The following is a 17007-nucleotide window of genomic DNA, read 5'->3' on the forward strand; positions in this document are numbered from 1 at the left end:
TTTTAGCAATTTGGTAAAATATAATTTATGAACAAAAATGGAAGCATTTGTTTTTTCCTTATTTTATTCTGCCAAAATTAAAAAAACTTTTTGTGAATATCTTTATGATTTTTATGGCAATATAGTTATTCGTATAGGATCAACGGGAATTTGCTCTCTCTTTTTAACAGGATGCAGTTGGAAACACATAAAATAGCATGTCTCTTCTAAGTTCCTGACTCCATTTCATGTTGCCCTAATTTGGCCTAACTGTTGTTTCATCTTTCCCCCAGATGTAGGGCACAAGCTCCTGGGAGAGTAAGCTTTTCCAGCTCTGAGAGATCAGTCTACCTGGGAATAAGCCTTCCCAGAACCTAGGGATCAGTGCAAAGTACGACCTTTTCAATCAGAAAATTGATTGTCAATGCTTTTCGGAGGCATGTGTTTATTAAAAAGAGGGAAATGATGTCTTCTCTACCCAAGCAGTTCTCTAAAAAGTATTCACAGCCTTGGGCTGCGGGGGGGCGGGGGGGGGGGGTGTCATGACTTGGATGAGATATCTTGTTCCTAAGCAAAAGGACTGACGTAAGTTCTTGAGATTGTTGATGTACCAATTAATGTATAGCTTGTTAACTCTAAGTATTGACAGACAGTAGAAAATTGTTGGAGTGAGCAGGACTGAAGCCATGTTGGGACCTAAAACTACATGGGCTGTAGGAAAATTTTTAAAAGGATACAGTTTTTTTTCTCCCCTTAGCATGCATTTCTCTGAGTTTCCTCTTTCCTGTGATGAGATGATATTATCTACCTGAATGTGGAATTATTTTCCAGCCAGCCCGAGGCTGCAGACTTGCAGGCCCCGAGAAGCCAAGGAAGATATCAATAAAGCTATGCTGATAACACCCCTCCAGCAGGACCTTAAGGTTACAACAAGGACGGGAGCAAGGATCAAATGGAGTCCCGGTGAGACTTTGCACCAGAGCCAAGCGGTTCAGACTGCCAACCAAAAACCACCATGGTGCTTCAAGGATACGAACCCTTGCACCTCTACACACCTGAGCCTCCCCTGGGGCCACTCGACAGTCTAGGTAGAGAATTGTGCTACCAGAGACAGGTAGGGACAACTGTCCTGACCCAGCAGGAAGCAGCTATAGGAGACTGACTGGATCTATGACCTTCAGCACCCCAAAAAGATTTATGGGAGCAAACTCTCTCAGGGGGGAATTGAAAGAGTAATAGAATAGGGACATGTTCCAAGATGGCTGCTCATAAATACTCAGCCTGGATTGGCCAGAGGCGACACACTCGACAGCACAGGAAGGACAGAGGGTGGCCATTAGGAGTTTGCATGTGGGTTGGAGAGGATGGAGAAGGTTAGGGGGCATGTGTCTCCCTCTGGCAGAGATGCCTGTGAACTTTGGCATGTACCTTCGCTTGGTTAAAAAAGCCCTATCACATCTGTTTCTCTGTCCCTCTTTTCCTTTCCTTTTGCTGGTCCATGAAAGATTCTTCTTTCATGAACTAAGAACCTGGATATACTGCCCTATAACAATACCTACTTGATAAGGTTCTTGTGAAGATTGGACAAGCTGTTACAGGAAAGCTCTTAGAACACACGTGAGCGCATGTGCACACGCTCATACACACACACCTCCCCAGAAGAAATCTCAAGGCTGTTTTCTAAAAGTCTAGGCTACATTCGTTTGAAAAATATTTAGTCATTGCATATTGTATGACATGGTACAATGCTTCTAAAACTAAAACCATCTCTTTTTCCCATGATTCTTATCACATCGCCAGCCATTTATAGTTTAATAGTAACAGTAGTAGTTGTATTAGTAACTAAACAGAGGTCCATTACTGTAGAAAAGATGTTGCTATTAGTTATTAGTCTTTTCATAAGCAATTAGAAATATCGTAAACCAAATCCACATACAATTCAGAATAACAAGCATTTCTTATCACATTAAAACAAAGTTCAAAGTTGGGGCTATCTGTAGTTGTGTATATATTCTGTGCTAAAATGCAGATTGTGGATAATGTTACTAAATTATGATTATTTAATTGTGTTTAGAATATTCAAAAAAGACTTAACGCCCCAAAATCTAGTGTTTGTTTTTCTGGCTGCTGTGTCTGTACACTGCTGCCCTCTAATGGGCGGCATGATAATGCAAAGGACCACATTTGCTACCTTAAACCTAACTTGGTCACATAATGACTTTTGAGAATACAACAGCAATGAGAGGAAGTTTAGGGTAGTACTCTACATATTCTTAGAAACATTTGCTCTTACTTGTAACTCCAAATGCATTTGGACTAGTCCCTTGAAAGTTACTGAGCTCATTAAAAACTGCAGCTCAACTTTGTTGTTGAATCTTCTTGTTTAAACAAGGAAATCCATTATTTTCCAGTAGTACAATGAAGCAGCCAAATTTTCATCTCTGATTCCAGAGAAATGCAAATATAAAGTAACAAACAAGGATTTAGACAACCAACCACTTATAGTGAATATAGCAACAATTTTGTCCAAAGAAACCAAAATGAACTACCCAAGAAATCTTGGCCAAAATGCATTATCTTTAAGAGAGAATTTTGAATTTCAACAATGATTTTCAAGGAATGGTTTCTATAATCCTGATTTAAGAGTACACTATAGTAATGGGAGGTACAGTGATTTTCTTAGACTTAAAAAAATGACACACACATACCATCTAGTCTGAAAACACAGATTTTTCTTTTTTCTTTTCCATTGGCAGGCTAAATGAGAATAGGCCTACGGCTTACAGAAAACAAGGAAGAGAATGTACTACAAATAAAAGCAAAGCAAAGCAAAACAAAAAAATCCTAACCTGACTAGAAATTCAAAGTATGCAGCAGCCATATTAAGGGAAAAAAAAAATCTTCCTACATGTTGGTCTCAGCAGTGAATCACAAATGATGTAATCTTATTAGAAGTTACCAAGTTTTCCAGATTAATTCAGATATTTAAAATTATTTAATGTGCACCAATTACATGTAGAGCAATGTGAGACACCAAGCTACACAATTCCTTTCAAATACAATTGAAGACAATACAATATTGCTGGAGCAAGTCATTAAACATTGCCAAAATGTGACTGGACTCTTTTGAGTTGCCTGGTGGTTTACACAACACTGGTGGAAGAAACAATTTTCATCCTCAATTTTCCAACCTCACAGCCCTTTCAATGATCACCCAATTGAATTAATGTCTCATCCTTAACACAAATAAATTTGGGGGATGACTTTACTATCTGATGTACTAGCTGTCCTAACCCAGGGTTTCTCAACCTTGGCACCATGGACCTTGTGGGCTTAATAATTCTTTGTCTGGTGGGGAGGGTAGGGTGTCTTGTGTATTGTGAAATGTTCAGAAGCATTCCTGGCCTCTATCCACTAGATGACAGTAGCACAACCCCTCCAGCTGTGAAAAACAAAAATGTATCAAGACAGTGCCAAATTTCATGAAACGGGGGACAGGGGATGCCCCAGATTAGAACTACTGCTCTAATTAATGACTCCAGATAGAGATTTCTTATTCTAATACCAAGTACTCTTGTCACAACTAGCTAAGAGACATACACTCTCACTTATCTGCTGAAATACATATTAATACCACAATGAGATACCACCACACACTTATTAGAATGGCTAAAACAAAAAACACAACAACTGACAATACCAAATATTGGTGAAGATGTGGAGCAAACAGAACTCATATATTGCTGGTGGGAATGCAAAATGGTATAGACATTTGGGAAAACAGTTTGGCAGTTTTTTATAAAGTTAAACATTGTGTAATCATAAAAGGGTACTTCAAAAATTCGTGGAAAAATAGAATTAAAATAAGAATCTTTCCATGAACTTTTTGAAGATACCTCATATATCCCAGCATCTCTCTCCTAAGTATTTACTCAAGAGAAATGAAAACTTATGTGCACATAAAAAACTGTGCAAACGTTTAGGGTTTATTCATAATTGCCAAAACTATCTTTCAATTGGTCGAGATAAATACAACTTTGGTACATCCATATAATGTAATACTTCTCAGCAATAAAAAAAAAATAGACAATTGACATAGGCAGCAACACGAATGAATCTGAAATGCTTTATGTTAAGTGAATGAAGCCAAACTCAAAAAATTACATAATGACATTATGGAGAAGGCAAAACAATAGAGACAGAAAACAGAGCAGTGGTTGCCAAGTGCTTGAGGTAGTGGGAGGACGTGACTGTAAGGGGAATTAAGGAACATTTTGGGGTGATAGAAATGTTCTAGGTACTTATTATGGTGCTCGTGATTGCATGACTTCATGCATTTGTCAAAACCCATAGAACTGTACATTTAAAAGGGTAAATTTTACTATACGTAAATTATACCACAGTAAACCCGACTTTTAAGTGAACAAACAAATCATTTAGGAAGGGGGAGGGAATTCAACTTGGAGTCTATGCTTGGGTTAGGAGCCTCATTTCATCATAATAATCGAAATAAGTTATGTCTATGTCTTGACTTTCTAAGACTAAAGGTAATCACAATATTTCACTTCTTTCCTGTACTGAAAAAACATCCCTTTATTCACAGTTGGCAGAGTATGGTAATCACCAGTGTGATTAAATTTACCTGGAAATGAGATTAACTTTCTGCAGAAATGTTAAGCATACAGAACTTATTTGATTTAGGAATGTCTATTCCTGTATTTGAACTTTGTTTTCTCATTAGGATTTTAATACCTATTTGGTTCAATGCTGGGCAATGGAATATCCATAAGGCACAATTAGAAATCTCATATTGTTTTATAAGAAAATCTAGATCCTCTAATTTTTCCTTTAACTTTTAATAAATCTGTCAGACAAATTACATAGCGTAACAAATATGTGCTACTGCAGACACAAAACAAATTAGAAAAATTGTACTATGTAAAACAGTAAAACACATGCCCAACTGATTTTTTTATGACCCCGAATGGAGGTTTTATAAAATTCTTGTCTTGGCCTATCTTATTCTTCTCATTTTGTATGCAGTTAGTGGTCTTTTATAAGTATATATCAAGAATCACAGGGATAGGGCAGGTAAGTAACTAACTATGCTCTCACGTAGACACTGAAGGTTCTGAAAGCCAAAGTAGGCATATCCCAGCATTACTGATTGGGCATGAAAAGGAAAGCTGTATAGATGTGTTGCTAATAACTTTCATGGTATAAAACCTGCCAACGCTTACACAATTTGTCTCTAGAGAATTTAATCCTTTCCTTCTCCTTCATTCCACCTTCCCATTCCACCAAACTCATCAAATGCTATTCTTAATTATTCAGGAAGCTCCAGAAAAGTAAAAGAGCAGCTAACACACTTACAATTCATCCTACTCACATTCCTAAAACCTCACTAAAAAGCAATATAAGGGAATGGTGAGAAGAAACTGGAAACTAAGGTATGTTTTTTAAGGTACTTCAAAAGGAAGTGAAGGAGAGATCCACATACCAGACTTCAGTGCAATAAAGTATTTACAAACCTCTGAAATGGAATCACCAGTTCTCAATTCTAACCCAATACTAAAGAAACAGTCAAATTATATGGTTGATTCTTGTTTACCAAAATGGAATTTTAGAAATGTGATTTAAAAAAACCACCACACCTGACTAGTTAAAAATAGAACCATGTGGATTATTTTCCTTACAGTGACACCGTTCTACTTCTCTCCCCCCAATATCCTGCACAACCCAAGAAAGTAACTTTACCATCATGTTCTACTTTTTAACTTTGTAAAGTATTTACTTCAGGAATATTGGGACTATGATGGACTTCAGAATCTTAGAATCAGAAGGAATCCTAGAAAGTCTGATGATAATCCATGAAGATATTCCCAAATTCTTATTCATCATGTATGGGTATCATCTTCTGAAGAATATTAGTTGAATCATGTACCTAGAAAATGCCTGGCACTAGGAGACACTTGGTAAGTACACACTGAAATAATGGAATTAATTAAATTAAATAGAATGGAATTAGATTGTGAAAAAAAAGTCCAATAAGGGCTCCTGAAATCTAGAGTACATTTGAAGAGCTTTTACCTAGTAATACAGTCTCTTACATAGTAATACAATACCTCATGATGATTACTTTTTAAGTGTCATTTTTAAAGAACAGGGGCTATTTGTATTTTATATTCATCTTTAAGAATGTATAATTACCAGATATTCATTTTATTGCAGTTTTCAGTTCTGTGTTGGTTTAGTGTAAGCTACATACCATAAAATTTAAATTCTAGGATAGCAAGACAGGAATTATTTATTTTGTCTTTGCATTAAAGTGGCTTAGCACAATCATTTGCTATATTGGGCACTCAGTCATGAAGTAGAGATAAACCTGTGTCAGGACCCCAACTCTGGTCTCTAAGTGGCTATAAAATTTGTAGTTCTGAAATAGCCTTGTAAAGACCTAAAAATAAACACCCTGTTATTAAAGGAATCAGTCCCATTTAACTGATTTGATTGAACTGATTCCCATTTGACATTTTGCTGTTCTTTAAAATCCTTCAAAAAATCATTCCTACCTGGGCAAGAAAAAAACTTTCTAATCTTCGGTTTCCTCACATATCAACACCTGCTCTATCTATCTCACAGGATTGTTTCCAAGATCAAATGAGAAAGTATGCTAAAGCACTTTATAAAGAACAAAGTGTAAAGTCAACTATTGGAAACATCACTATTTTTTCCAATTGGAGATCAGCCAGCCTAACAGAGTGAAAGAACATAGGCTTCAAAACTGGACAGATGAAAATTCCTGAATTTAAAATCTGGATTCCCCTGTCGTTGGTGACAATATGGCTGAATCTGGAGGACATTATGCTAAGTGAAATCAACCAAGCACAGAAAGACAAAACACCACATGATCTTACTAATATGTGGAATCTAAAAACATTGATCTCATAGAAGTAGGGAGTAGAATGGTGGTAACCAGAGGACGGGGTGATCAGAGGGAGAGGAGAAATGGGAGATGTTGGTCAACGGACATAAAATTACAGTTAGATAAGAGAGATAAGTTCAAAAGATCTACTGTACCAACATGGTGACTATCATTAATGACAATATACTGTATTTATTTGTGAACAATGCAAAGATAGTGAATGTTAAATGTTCTCACTGCAAAAATGACAACTATGTGAGGTAATACACTTATTAATAAACTAGATTTAACTATTCAACAATGAATATATATATTTCAAAACATCAAGTTATACACAATAAATATGCACAATTTTATCAGTCAATTTAAAAAAACATAAATAAATTAAAAAATTTAGCAGTTAGTACAATGTCATTGGGTAAAAATGGATTAGTCAATAAAATATTTGAAGAGAGCTGGTTTTCCCTAAAAAATAACTAAGTTGACTATCTTTATAAATTCCAGATTAATTAAAGATAGAAATATCAAATTACTATAATAAAAAATAATTTAAAATATGAGAATGAGAAAAGACTCTGTGTATATAATCAAAGAAGCCATAAAAAAATCAATAAATATGAGTGTATAAAACTAAAGACATTTTCTTCAGAAGAAAAAAAAGGCTAAGACAAATTACAAATAGATGAGAATCCTTGGAAATCAATTACAAATAAGAGTAACACTTCTTAAATATACAAAGAGTTCTTAAAAAATCAATACTCCTCCCCCCCAAAACAAAGATCAGAGAGTTTGAAGAGATAGTTCCAAAAAAGGAAATAAAGGGCCGGCGCTGTGGCGCACTCGGGAAAATGCGGTGCTTGGGTGCGCAGCAGTGCTCCCGCTGCGGGTTCGGATCCTATATAAGGATGGCCGGTGCGCTCACTGGCTGAGCGCGGTGTGGCCAGCCACAAAAAAAGACAAAAAAAATTAAAATAAAATAAAATAAAATAAAATACAGAATTTAAACAAATGTAAAATGTTATTCATAATAAGGGAAGTGTAAATTAAAATAACAATGTGATACTATTTTCACTTATGAGGTTAGAAAAGATACAATAGTTTAATAAAATGCTGTGTACAAGAGAAAGTAAAGAACAGGCACTTCCATACACTAATGGTAAGAATATAAATTGGCCCTATCACTAAGCAGAAATGTTTGACAACATCTATCAGAATTTAAAATACCACTCACTTCTAAAAATGTATTTTGAAGAGACAGAGTTGCATGTGTGTTAAGGTGTAAGTAATAATATTTATTTCAGCATTGTGTATAATGGCAAAAAGCTAGAAACAATTGCACTGTCCATCAATGGGACAAATAAATAAATTATGGTACATTCATACATTTGCAGCCATTTAAAAAATGTGCATTGACACAGAATCATCCCCAAGTTTTGACAGTAAATTGAAAAAGTAAAATGTAGAATAGCATGCACCATGTCATTTGAGTTTAGGGGGATAGCAACATATAAATACACTTATGCTCATATATTCATAGAATATTTCTGGGAGGATATATAAAAATAGCGGTTTCCTCCTTAAAGAGGATGGGACTGGAAGGTGGGAGTGGGATTTACTTCTCATCAAATGCCTCCTTATATGTTTAAAATTTCGAATCATGTTTATGGATAAGCTACCCAAAAATAATAAAAATGAAAGTAAAATAAGTAAATAAAATAAAATCTGGATTTCATCACTTACTAGCTATATGATCCTGAGCCAATTATCCCCGGTAAAATAGGGATAGTGACACCTACCTTACAGTGCTGTTTTAAGGATTAGAGATGATGTATGTAAAGTGCTTAATTTCATGCCTGGCATGTTGTGCTAAACACTCAATGTTGATTATTATTACAATAGGTTAACAAAAATTTCTCATGTGATCATGCTATATATATCATTTCTACCCAGCCATCATAAGTGACAAAGACCAGCACGGACTACAAGTTTTCCTTCTAACAGACTTTTTTTTTAAAGTTTCAGCATGCTAATCAAGAAATACATTTATTATATTGGGCATAGTTATAAATAACTAAAAATTTGGTCAGCCAAAAAATGTAAAAAACAGACCCTGACATGAAAGTTGCCAGGAAAAACATTTATTTATACCTTTGCTAAGCCAATATGTGATGATTTAAAATGTGATATATTTAGGGATATGAAAGTATCACTTCTTAGTAGAGAAACTAGTAATCTACAAGTAACAGTCAACTAAAGTACCACTGTGTTAAGATTTAAAAGAGAGACTAAATTCATCTTTTGGCAGGAACAAGAATGCTATGGCTAATGATTTCTTCATGTGTTAGTCTTATTATTGTTCCATTTATATTACAGGCAAAGCATATATATATTTCCAGAATTTATAATGAACACCAGCAATTTGTAAAATAAAACTTAATCTTCAAATTATTCACCAAAATTAGATAAGCTCATTTCAAAAAAGATGGATTTTGTTTGTTCAAATATGGAACCTTCGAACTCTGCTTTGTTCTCTTTCAAAAAAGTATTCTTTCCCTCAAAGAAAAGTCATGTTCTGAATGCAAAACTTAAAACTCAGAAATAACTGAATAGTATAAAACAAAGAAACACATTTTAATATCCTGCTTTTATCAGATTGGTTCTCAGATTTCAAATGAAAGTGACAAAATACTGATTACCCACTGTCCAAAAAGTTTCACTTAGTTAAATAACTAAATTAAACAATACCTACACTGACCCCCAGATCCTTCTTAACTTTATTTTCTTAAAAATACATCTTCCCTCAACTATTCCCTGGAGGATCACACTTTCGATTTACTTTACTTTTCTTAGTAAAAGGACTCAAAGCTTCACAAGCAGAAGGAATGACCAGCACCCGTTAGCCAAAATCCAATTTTCCACATGCACATAATCTCCCTGTCATCTTTGGCTCTTTTCTTTCCTGGTGTCCAAAATGTTATTTCACACTTTACTACATCTCAGTCCTTTTAGCTTACTGCATTTCTTCTACCCAGGGAATATTTTCACCCTTCAGTTGCTGTGATCACTTGCCAATTCTTTTAGTTTATCACTCTCTGTTCAAAACAGTGCAACTCAAATGATTTTCCCAATCTAGCTGACAAACACTGTACCAGGCTGAAGCAGGGTACATTGCTCAATTCTGTCTGAAGTGGTATAGTCTCCAGTGAGTCTAATCTTTAGTCTTAAAAATGAGACCCAAATGAAAATCACAACGAGGGCAAATGACAAACTGAAAAATTGTGGCTAAGATGTTTTCATGATACAGTGATTGACAAAAATAATTTTGAAAAATGTAGTCTATTTTGATATACAGTATCAACTGTAATATTTTTGAACATAATCTAGAGCAAAACGATTACTAGAAAGATGAAGCTTTTTAGTTTTATAAACAAAACGCTTTATTAATACTTTTTAAAATTAATGACTGTCTAAATATTCTTACTTACATTTTTGAATAGTTGCTCAGCAAGTTCTCTGACATGCTTTATCATCTTCAATGGGTTATTTTCTTCAATTTTAATTCTCTCTACTTCAAAGGCTACCAACTTGGAAAAACAATCAAATGGCAAAACATCAACTCCTAAATATGCTGAATTGAAAAAACCCTGTGATAATTTCATACAATTTACAAGCCAAAATACATCAAAAATATACACTATTTTTAAAGCAAAATATTTTAAATTTTTATTGGGTATCACTTCTATTCTGAAGTTACAGAGTTAGCTGAATCCTTAGATTGTCTGGTGGTCCCTCCCTGATGATTTTGGGCCCTATTTCTTCTAGGAAAAAAGTCATTCTTGGAACTCAGGCCCTGTCATTGCATAGGTCTTGCTCAGAGGATTCTCTTACTCAGGAAATTCAGAATGTCAGAATGTCTCCAAACATTTCCCTAATTCACAAAACATGAATCAAATGTTCGAGTCAGTTTGCTTGGACTCTAGTTAGTCCTAGCTCTGCTGACAGTGTGATCTGAGACAAGTCACTAAAACTCCTGGGCTTTACTTTCCTTGTCCCTAAAATAAGATGGAAGAACAAGATGGCCTTTAGGCTCCTTCTAGTTCTCAAATTATGCATATTCTAGTCCATCTCCCTATTAATTAACTTACTGGAAGAACTGTGTGAGTTTATATACTTAGAGTGGAGAAAAGAGTGCTGACAAGAAAAAAATTGTGGGAGAGTAAGTAGATGGAAAATAAAAAAGGTACAATATAGGATTCTTCCTTCTAGGAACTAATAGACTCCCTGGAGCAGATAAACATAAAAAACTGAAGCTTTGCTGATCCTAGGCCAAAATTCAGAAAGACTGTCAAAGACAAATGTTTTTTTCATTCTAAGATGTCTATTTATGGGAGTGGGAGGACAAGACAACGCACAATGCAAACTGCCTCTCAAAGCTCCCTAAGACCCCATGTGGTAGACTGCCCTAGGCTAAGTGAAAACAAAGATCGCTTTCCAGAAGCAAATCTACTTTCCTACAAAAGCACATTCTCATGCAAATGGTCAAAGAGGAGAGAATGAGAAATCATTTAGGTCTGGTGCCTTGTTTCTCTTAGGCCCTTGACTGATGCATACATACAGCCAACTGGCTTTCAAGCAATATCAGTAAGACACCAAAAGTCATCACTGTAGACAGGGCACAGAACTGAATGAAGACTAAGGGGAGACCCAACAGGAATCTTGGACAGAGTCCTTGCCTTACTGCTTCCAACTTAGAGAATACACATATATAAAATACATAATAAAAAATAAGTTATCATATCAAGTTAGACATAAAATGAAGCCTAATGCTGTCTAGTGGCTCTCAGAGTCAATTAGTGTGGGAAAGTTTAGAGGAGGTGGTGACACAGGAACAGAGTGTGAAGAACAGGGGACATGGTTAGGCTGAAAGGTAGAGAAAGGGCACTGTAGGCAGGGGAAGGACCTACAAAGAAAGTTAAAGGCTGTGGCAAGCAAGTTTTCTGTAAGTAATCAATCTGACATTTTAGTTGTGATGAAGCTACCAGAGGGAGTAAAAGAAATTTTAGTAAACCGATGTTACTATACATGAAGCTTCAGAGACTAACAAAATGTAGGAGCTAGTAAGGACCTTGGAGAGCATCTAATTTAACCCCATAAAACTTAGTTCAGGATCTAAGGGCTGATATATATGTTAACATTATCACTGGTCAATCATATTAAATGCTAGTAATGGAAAATGTATGAGCAATAATTGATTAGAAAAAATTGTCTACCTCAGGATAATTCCTTCTAAATTTTCATATGCTTAGTGTTATTAACTAAAGCATTTGGTGCAGGTCTTCATCCTCAGAACTAAAACGTACCTCTTCTTTAGTTCTTACCTATGAATACTAAACTATCTGTATTGAGAATAAAAGATCCTCCTCCTCTGAACCAAGTACCTTTAAGACCTTGGTTCCTCCTGTCTTCTCTATATAAAATAAAACCACCAGCAGCAAAATATGATCACTGTTACTATTCTCCATTATCTTGGGTGCTAGGATAGACTTTCTTTTATAGACTTCAAGAAACTTTTAAATGTATTGGTTCCAATACAGTGCTTTTTCAGAAACTGAAATGAGAATAATACTGCACATTCTATCCATCAGAAAGGGCTGCTGTGAACACAGAGTTAAGCGATAAATGGAAAGATGCTTTAAAAAAGAGAGAAAGCACAATAAATGCAAAATAGGATCCTTATTCTGAATCATATTTACTTCATTTCTCCCTTTATATGGCCAATTCTTTGAAAATGGAGAATAAACTAGTCTTCCATATATTTAATATCTCCTAAAGGAGCAAGACAAATGCTGATTGATTAGTAGAAATGCCAAAAAGTTAAACTATGGCTCTATGACACTGATAGACTAAATGTAACTGCAATTTGAGGTCGCTTATCTATAGATCAAAACTAGACCTTTGTCCCTATGAGACTGATAAATAAATCACAGTATTATTGCCTTCAAAAACAAAAGTTCTATTTATACAATCACTTAAATTTTCAAAATGATTTTAACCAACTATTTAAAATTCAGTTAAAAATCTTTATGTATTTCTGAGATATAATTATATTTTTTCTAATTTTTCTAATCCACATTATAACTATCAAGATTTGATAAGCAAAATAATAAACAATATTTGGATTATTTTATATTTAATGGATAATATATAAATGATTTTAAGTAAATGTTAAAGATAATATGTCTATATTTTCAACTACTTGTCTAATTGTATCTATCAATAATGTATTCATTTTATAAGAACTATACCTCATCAAAGAGATCACAGGTTCTATAGGGAGGACCTCTTTCTGAAACAAAACCTGCAAATGCCATTCCATTGAGTACTTTAGTGAGGAAATCATTCTCAACCAAACCACGCTGCCCCAAGAAAGCTGTCTGTAACAAAAGAAAGTGAAATGATAATTTATCACTTGGTAATGGACAAATGGTAAAAACAAATATATAATAGAAAGATCAAAGCCTATATAGATGCTTTCATGTATAAATATGTGCTGTTATAAAATACATTTCTTTCAAAAAGGGTTTTTGCCTGATACCTGAAATACTACATGTATTGATAAGAATAAAAATGAATCTGTCTAGAAGGCAGGGGGATAAATCAGAAATTAACACTTAACTTTAAAAGAAAAAACAATTTAAAATTAACATATTCTAAAAGAAAACATTACGTCAGTTCCATAGTATTAAGAATTGCCATCTGACCACATAAAGCTAGAAAAAGACAACCAAGTAGTTTTATCAAATTAGAGTCTACTTTTGGACAGATACAATATGGTACTGTATCTTACTTTGTGAAAATGTATTACTGGCTCTGCATGAATTCTTATAAGCTGTAGGCATGATCTATATCCTTGGAAAAGTTGTGCAAATAATCTAAGGAAAACTGCTCGCACTTCTTTATCCTAAAAGTATAAGAAGAAACAGGTTAGGTAATTTAATTTTTTTTCAAACAAATATCATCAAATCAAAGAGGTGGGGAAAAAAAAGTTGGAAAGAATAAGTTTGCCTGTGCTTCCTTCACATAAGTCTTATTTGTGGCAGACCTGAGTGGCAGGCTTCTAGTCCATCCCATTGTTAACAGCCCTTAGGCTGTTAAATAGTTCTTTATATAGAAATAAACAAAACTTGCCTCTAGTACATCCAATTTTCCCCTAAGGAAAAAATAAGTCATGGAGTCTCCTCTTTTATGTGCTAGAGAAGGGCATATGGCCCAAATCCTTTGACTTTTATATTCACCAAAGGAATTACACTTATAAATATAAAAGGGAAAAACCCTCAAAAGATTATATTTTAAAAGCATGTGAAACTCTTCTAAAGTTTATCCAACTTATAAAGATCTATTCATTTATTATTAAGGTATGCCTTTTTAAATCTGTTTTGGTAATCCAGGTTTTAGCGGAATCACAGTTTTAGAACTATAAAGAAACTTACAAATTTATTTACTTAACCCCTTATTTAATTGAGGAGGAAATGAAGGTCAAGAATGCTTAAGTTATTTGTCAAATGTGTCCAGCTCTATGAGACTCTTTATTGGCACCTCTAAACAATGCACTGGGCAAAATAAAAAAGGGGCTGTTATACATTCACCCTTTTATAGCTTCTAGTTGGTACTATTTATATACTCTTCAAACTCGATTCTGTCCTATTATCAACATTCTTTGTTTCCATTTTTGTAAGCTTCCCCCACACCCCCTTATTTAAATCCTTGCCTGACCCTTTCAATTTGATGTTTGGCACAATTTTCTAGGATATAGTCTAGTTTCTGATTTTCTGTCCTGCACTTACTAACGCCTCCTTAGGGCAACAGTCTTAGCCCCACTCTTCTGGCCAGCGCACTGCCTTGTGGTTTCTCCCTGAGCAGGACATAAGGACAGTCTGTAGTAATTTTCCTAAATTCTAATTTGGGGAACTTTTTACTATGCTGCCCCTATAACTCTAACTTCACTCAGCTTCTTTAACAGCCCTACAAATAAAAGTACAGTTCTTTTTAAAAGCATCAAATTTAAATATTAAACTTCTTACCAGCATTTTTGAGTGGGATAAAGCTGTTCGTGGAGGAGGAAAAGCATGATCTGCTACTTCCAAATCTGGGTGTAAAATCTAAAGCAAAGAAATTTTGTTAATAAAATATTTTAATATCAATAAAACCTATTCTTTAATTTGCTTTGGAGCATTAAGATGAAAAGTACCAGTACATAAATTATGATATATTCCTTCCATGAAATACAATTCACTTAGCTGAGGTAGATCTATATGTACTATTGTGGAAAGATCTTCAAGACAAAATATTTAGTAAAAAAACATGTTCTAGAAAAATACACATAATATGGTCTAATTTACTGGAAAACAAAACAAAATAAACTATCAATCTACATATGTATATACACTGATATACAGATAAATGAGAAAAGCTCTGAAAGAATATACACTAAACTATAAAATGGCAGTCACCTCTGGGAAGGGAAGGGTCTGGGGCCAAGCTACTTGTCTATAGTTGAATTTTTTTGAACAGGCATTTGTTTTTATGTTTCTTAGTGAAATTAAAAATAAATAAATTAATTAATTAACTGAAATACTGAGGAGAAAGGGGATAAGCTTTAGAACTTTGCAGTCCAGAGGAGAAAAAATATAATATGACATGATAGTGTAATAAGTATATAAAGCATAATATATGAAATATAAAGTATAATTAATTCAACCTAAGGAAAGCTGGAAAACAAAAGATAACATCTGAGTTTGGCTTTGAAAAAAGCCTAGGGGAGAAGGTAGAAAAGGTTGGGGAGAAGGTAGAAAAAGGGGTCTATGTAGGACCTGCTTAGTGAAAAAGATGAAATTACATCAGCATGTAGCAAATTTTTGTCTGTGCAAAATCATTTTCAAATACTAAGGTCTTTGACGGTATTCTTAGAATAGACCAAAAGACTCAAAATGATACTTAAAAACAAATAATTACAATCCAATCACCCAATCACTACCACTGTATAATGTCTTGGTGTCTATAAAATCATCCATGGTTATTAAAGTTTACTGTGTTGCTATTTATTTACAATTATTTACTAACCAAACAAAGCTCATGTACTTGTGTGTCAAAGCTCCCACATGTCCATCAAATCTGATCTCTTTTTGGTCCTAGTCTGACAACATATTATGCTCTTATCTCTTATCCACAGTAATACACTGTAGCACATAATCCTCCACTGTGCTTGATAACTGTAACAACAGGTATACTCAGTTTTACCAGAAATGAATTTTACACATTGATCAAATTTGGTGTTACAAGTGTTGCAGGTTAAGGTATACCAGTATGCAGCAGAAACCCCACAGGAACCATCAACTTAAGAACTAAAGTCTTAATCTTTGTTAATTTTTGCACTTAATCACTGAATAATTATTAATATCACTATCTGTAATCACTTATAAGATTTATTCACTATAATATTTCTATAAACTTTCTTCATTCAAATACTACTTTCTCAGCTTTTGCTATACCCATACACCATCTATGCAATTATATAGTTAATATTTTTCTTTAAATTGTCTTTAATTCAACTCACCCTTTTAAATCTAGTATTTTCTTAGATTTTATCATCTATGAAATCATGGGTTTTACATGCTATTTAAAATATAAATTATAATAAATACATAATTATTAAAAATAAAAAATGTTGGTCACATACCACCCAAGATCATATCCAAGCTTCACTTTGTGAAACAGTCACCTAGTCACCTCTACATTAAACATTCATCCTATAGATAAAGACTAGGAAACAGGCCTGGAGAAGGGATGTGATTTGCTCAATAATATCAAGTGGTAGAATGCACACTGACTAAAATTTAGATCTCCTTTGTCTTACACTAGTGTCTTTTCCATTCTACCATACCTTGTATTCCAGATTGCAAATTATATTTTATTTTATTATTTTATTATTATTATTTTTTGATGTTTGCAAACTATAAGATTTCTTTTTCATTTTATTTTATTTTTATTTATTTATTTATTTATTTTATTTTTTCCTTAATTTTATTTTGTCGATATACAATGTG

At 34.0% G+C, this 17007-nt stretch overlaps 1 protein-coding gene across 4 annotated transcripts in view; it reads right to left on the reverse strand.

Annotated features, from left to right (window-relative positions):
• SBF2 (SET binding factor 2) overlaps positions 1-17007 on the reverse strand; it is a 465129-nt gene that overhangs the window by 183081 nt on the left and 265041 nt on the right. For all 4 annotated transcript variants that reach the window (XM_063093054.1, XM_063093057.1, XM_063093056.1 and 1 more), the window contains exons 10-13: positions 14986-15063; positions 13752-13865; positions 13210-13338; positions 10390-10488 (exon numbers count right to left, since the gene is read on the reverse strand). In XM_063093054.1, coding sequence (XP_062949124.1) covers positions 10390-10488; positions 13210-13338; positions 13752-13865; positions 14986-15063 — 420 coding nt within the window. The remainder of the gene's footprint in view (positions 1-10389; positions 10489-13209; positions 13339-13751; positions 13866-14985; positions 15064-17007) is intronic.

Source organism: Cynocephalus volans, chromosome 4 (assembly GCF_027409185.1).
Source record: "Cynocephalus volans isolate mCynVol1 chromosome 4, mCynVol1.pri, whole genome shotgun sequence".
Lineage (NCBI taxonomy): Eukaryota > Metazoa > Chordata > Mammalia > Dermoptera > Cynocephalidae > Cynocephalus > Cynocephalus volans.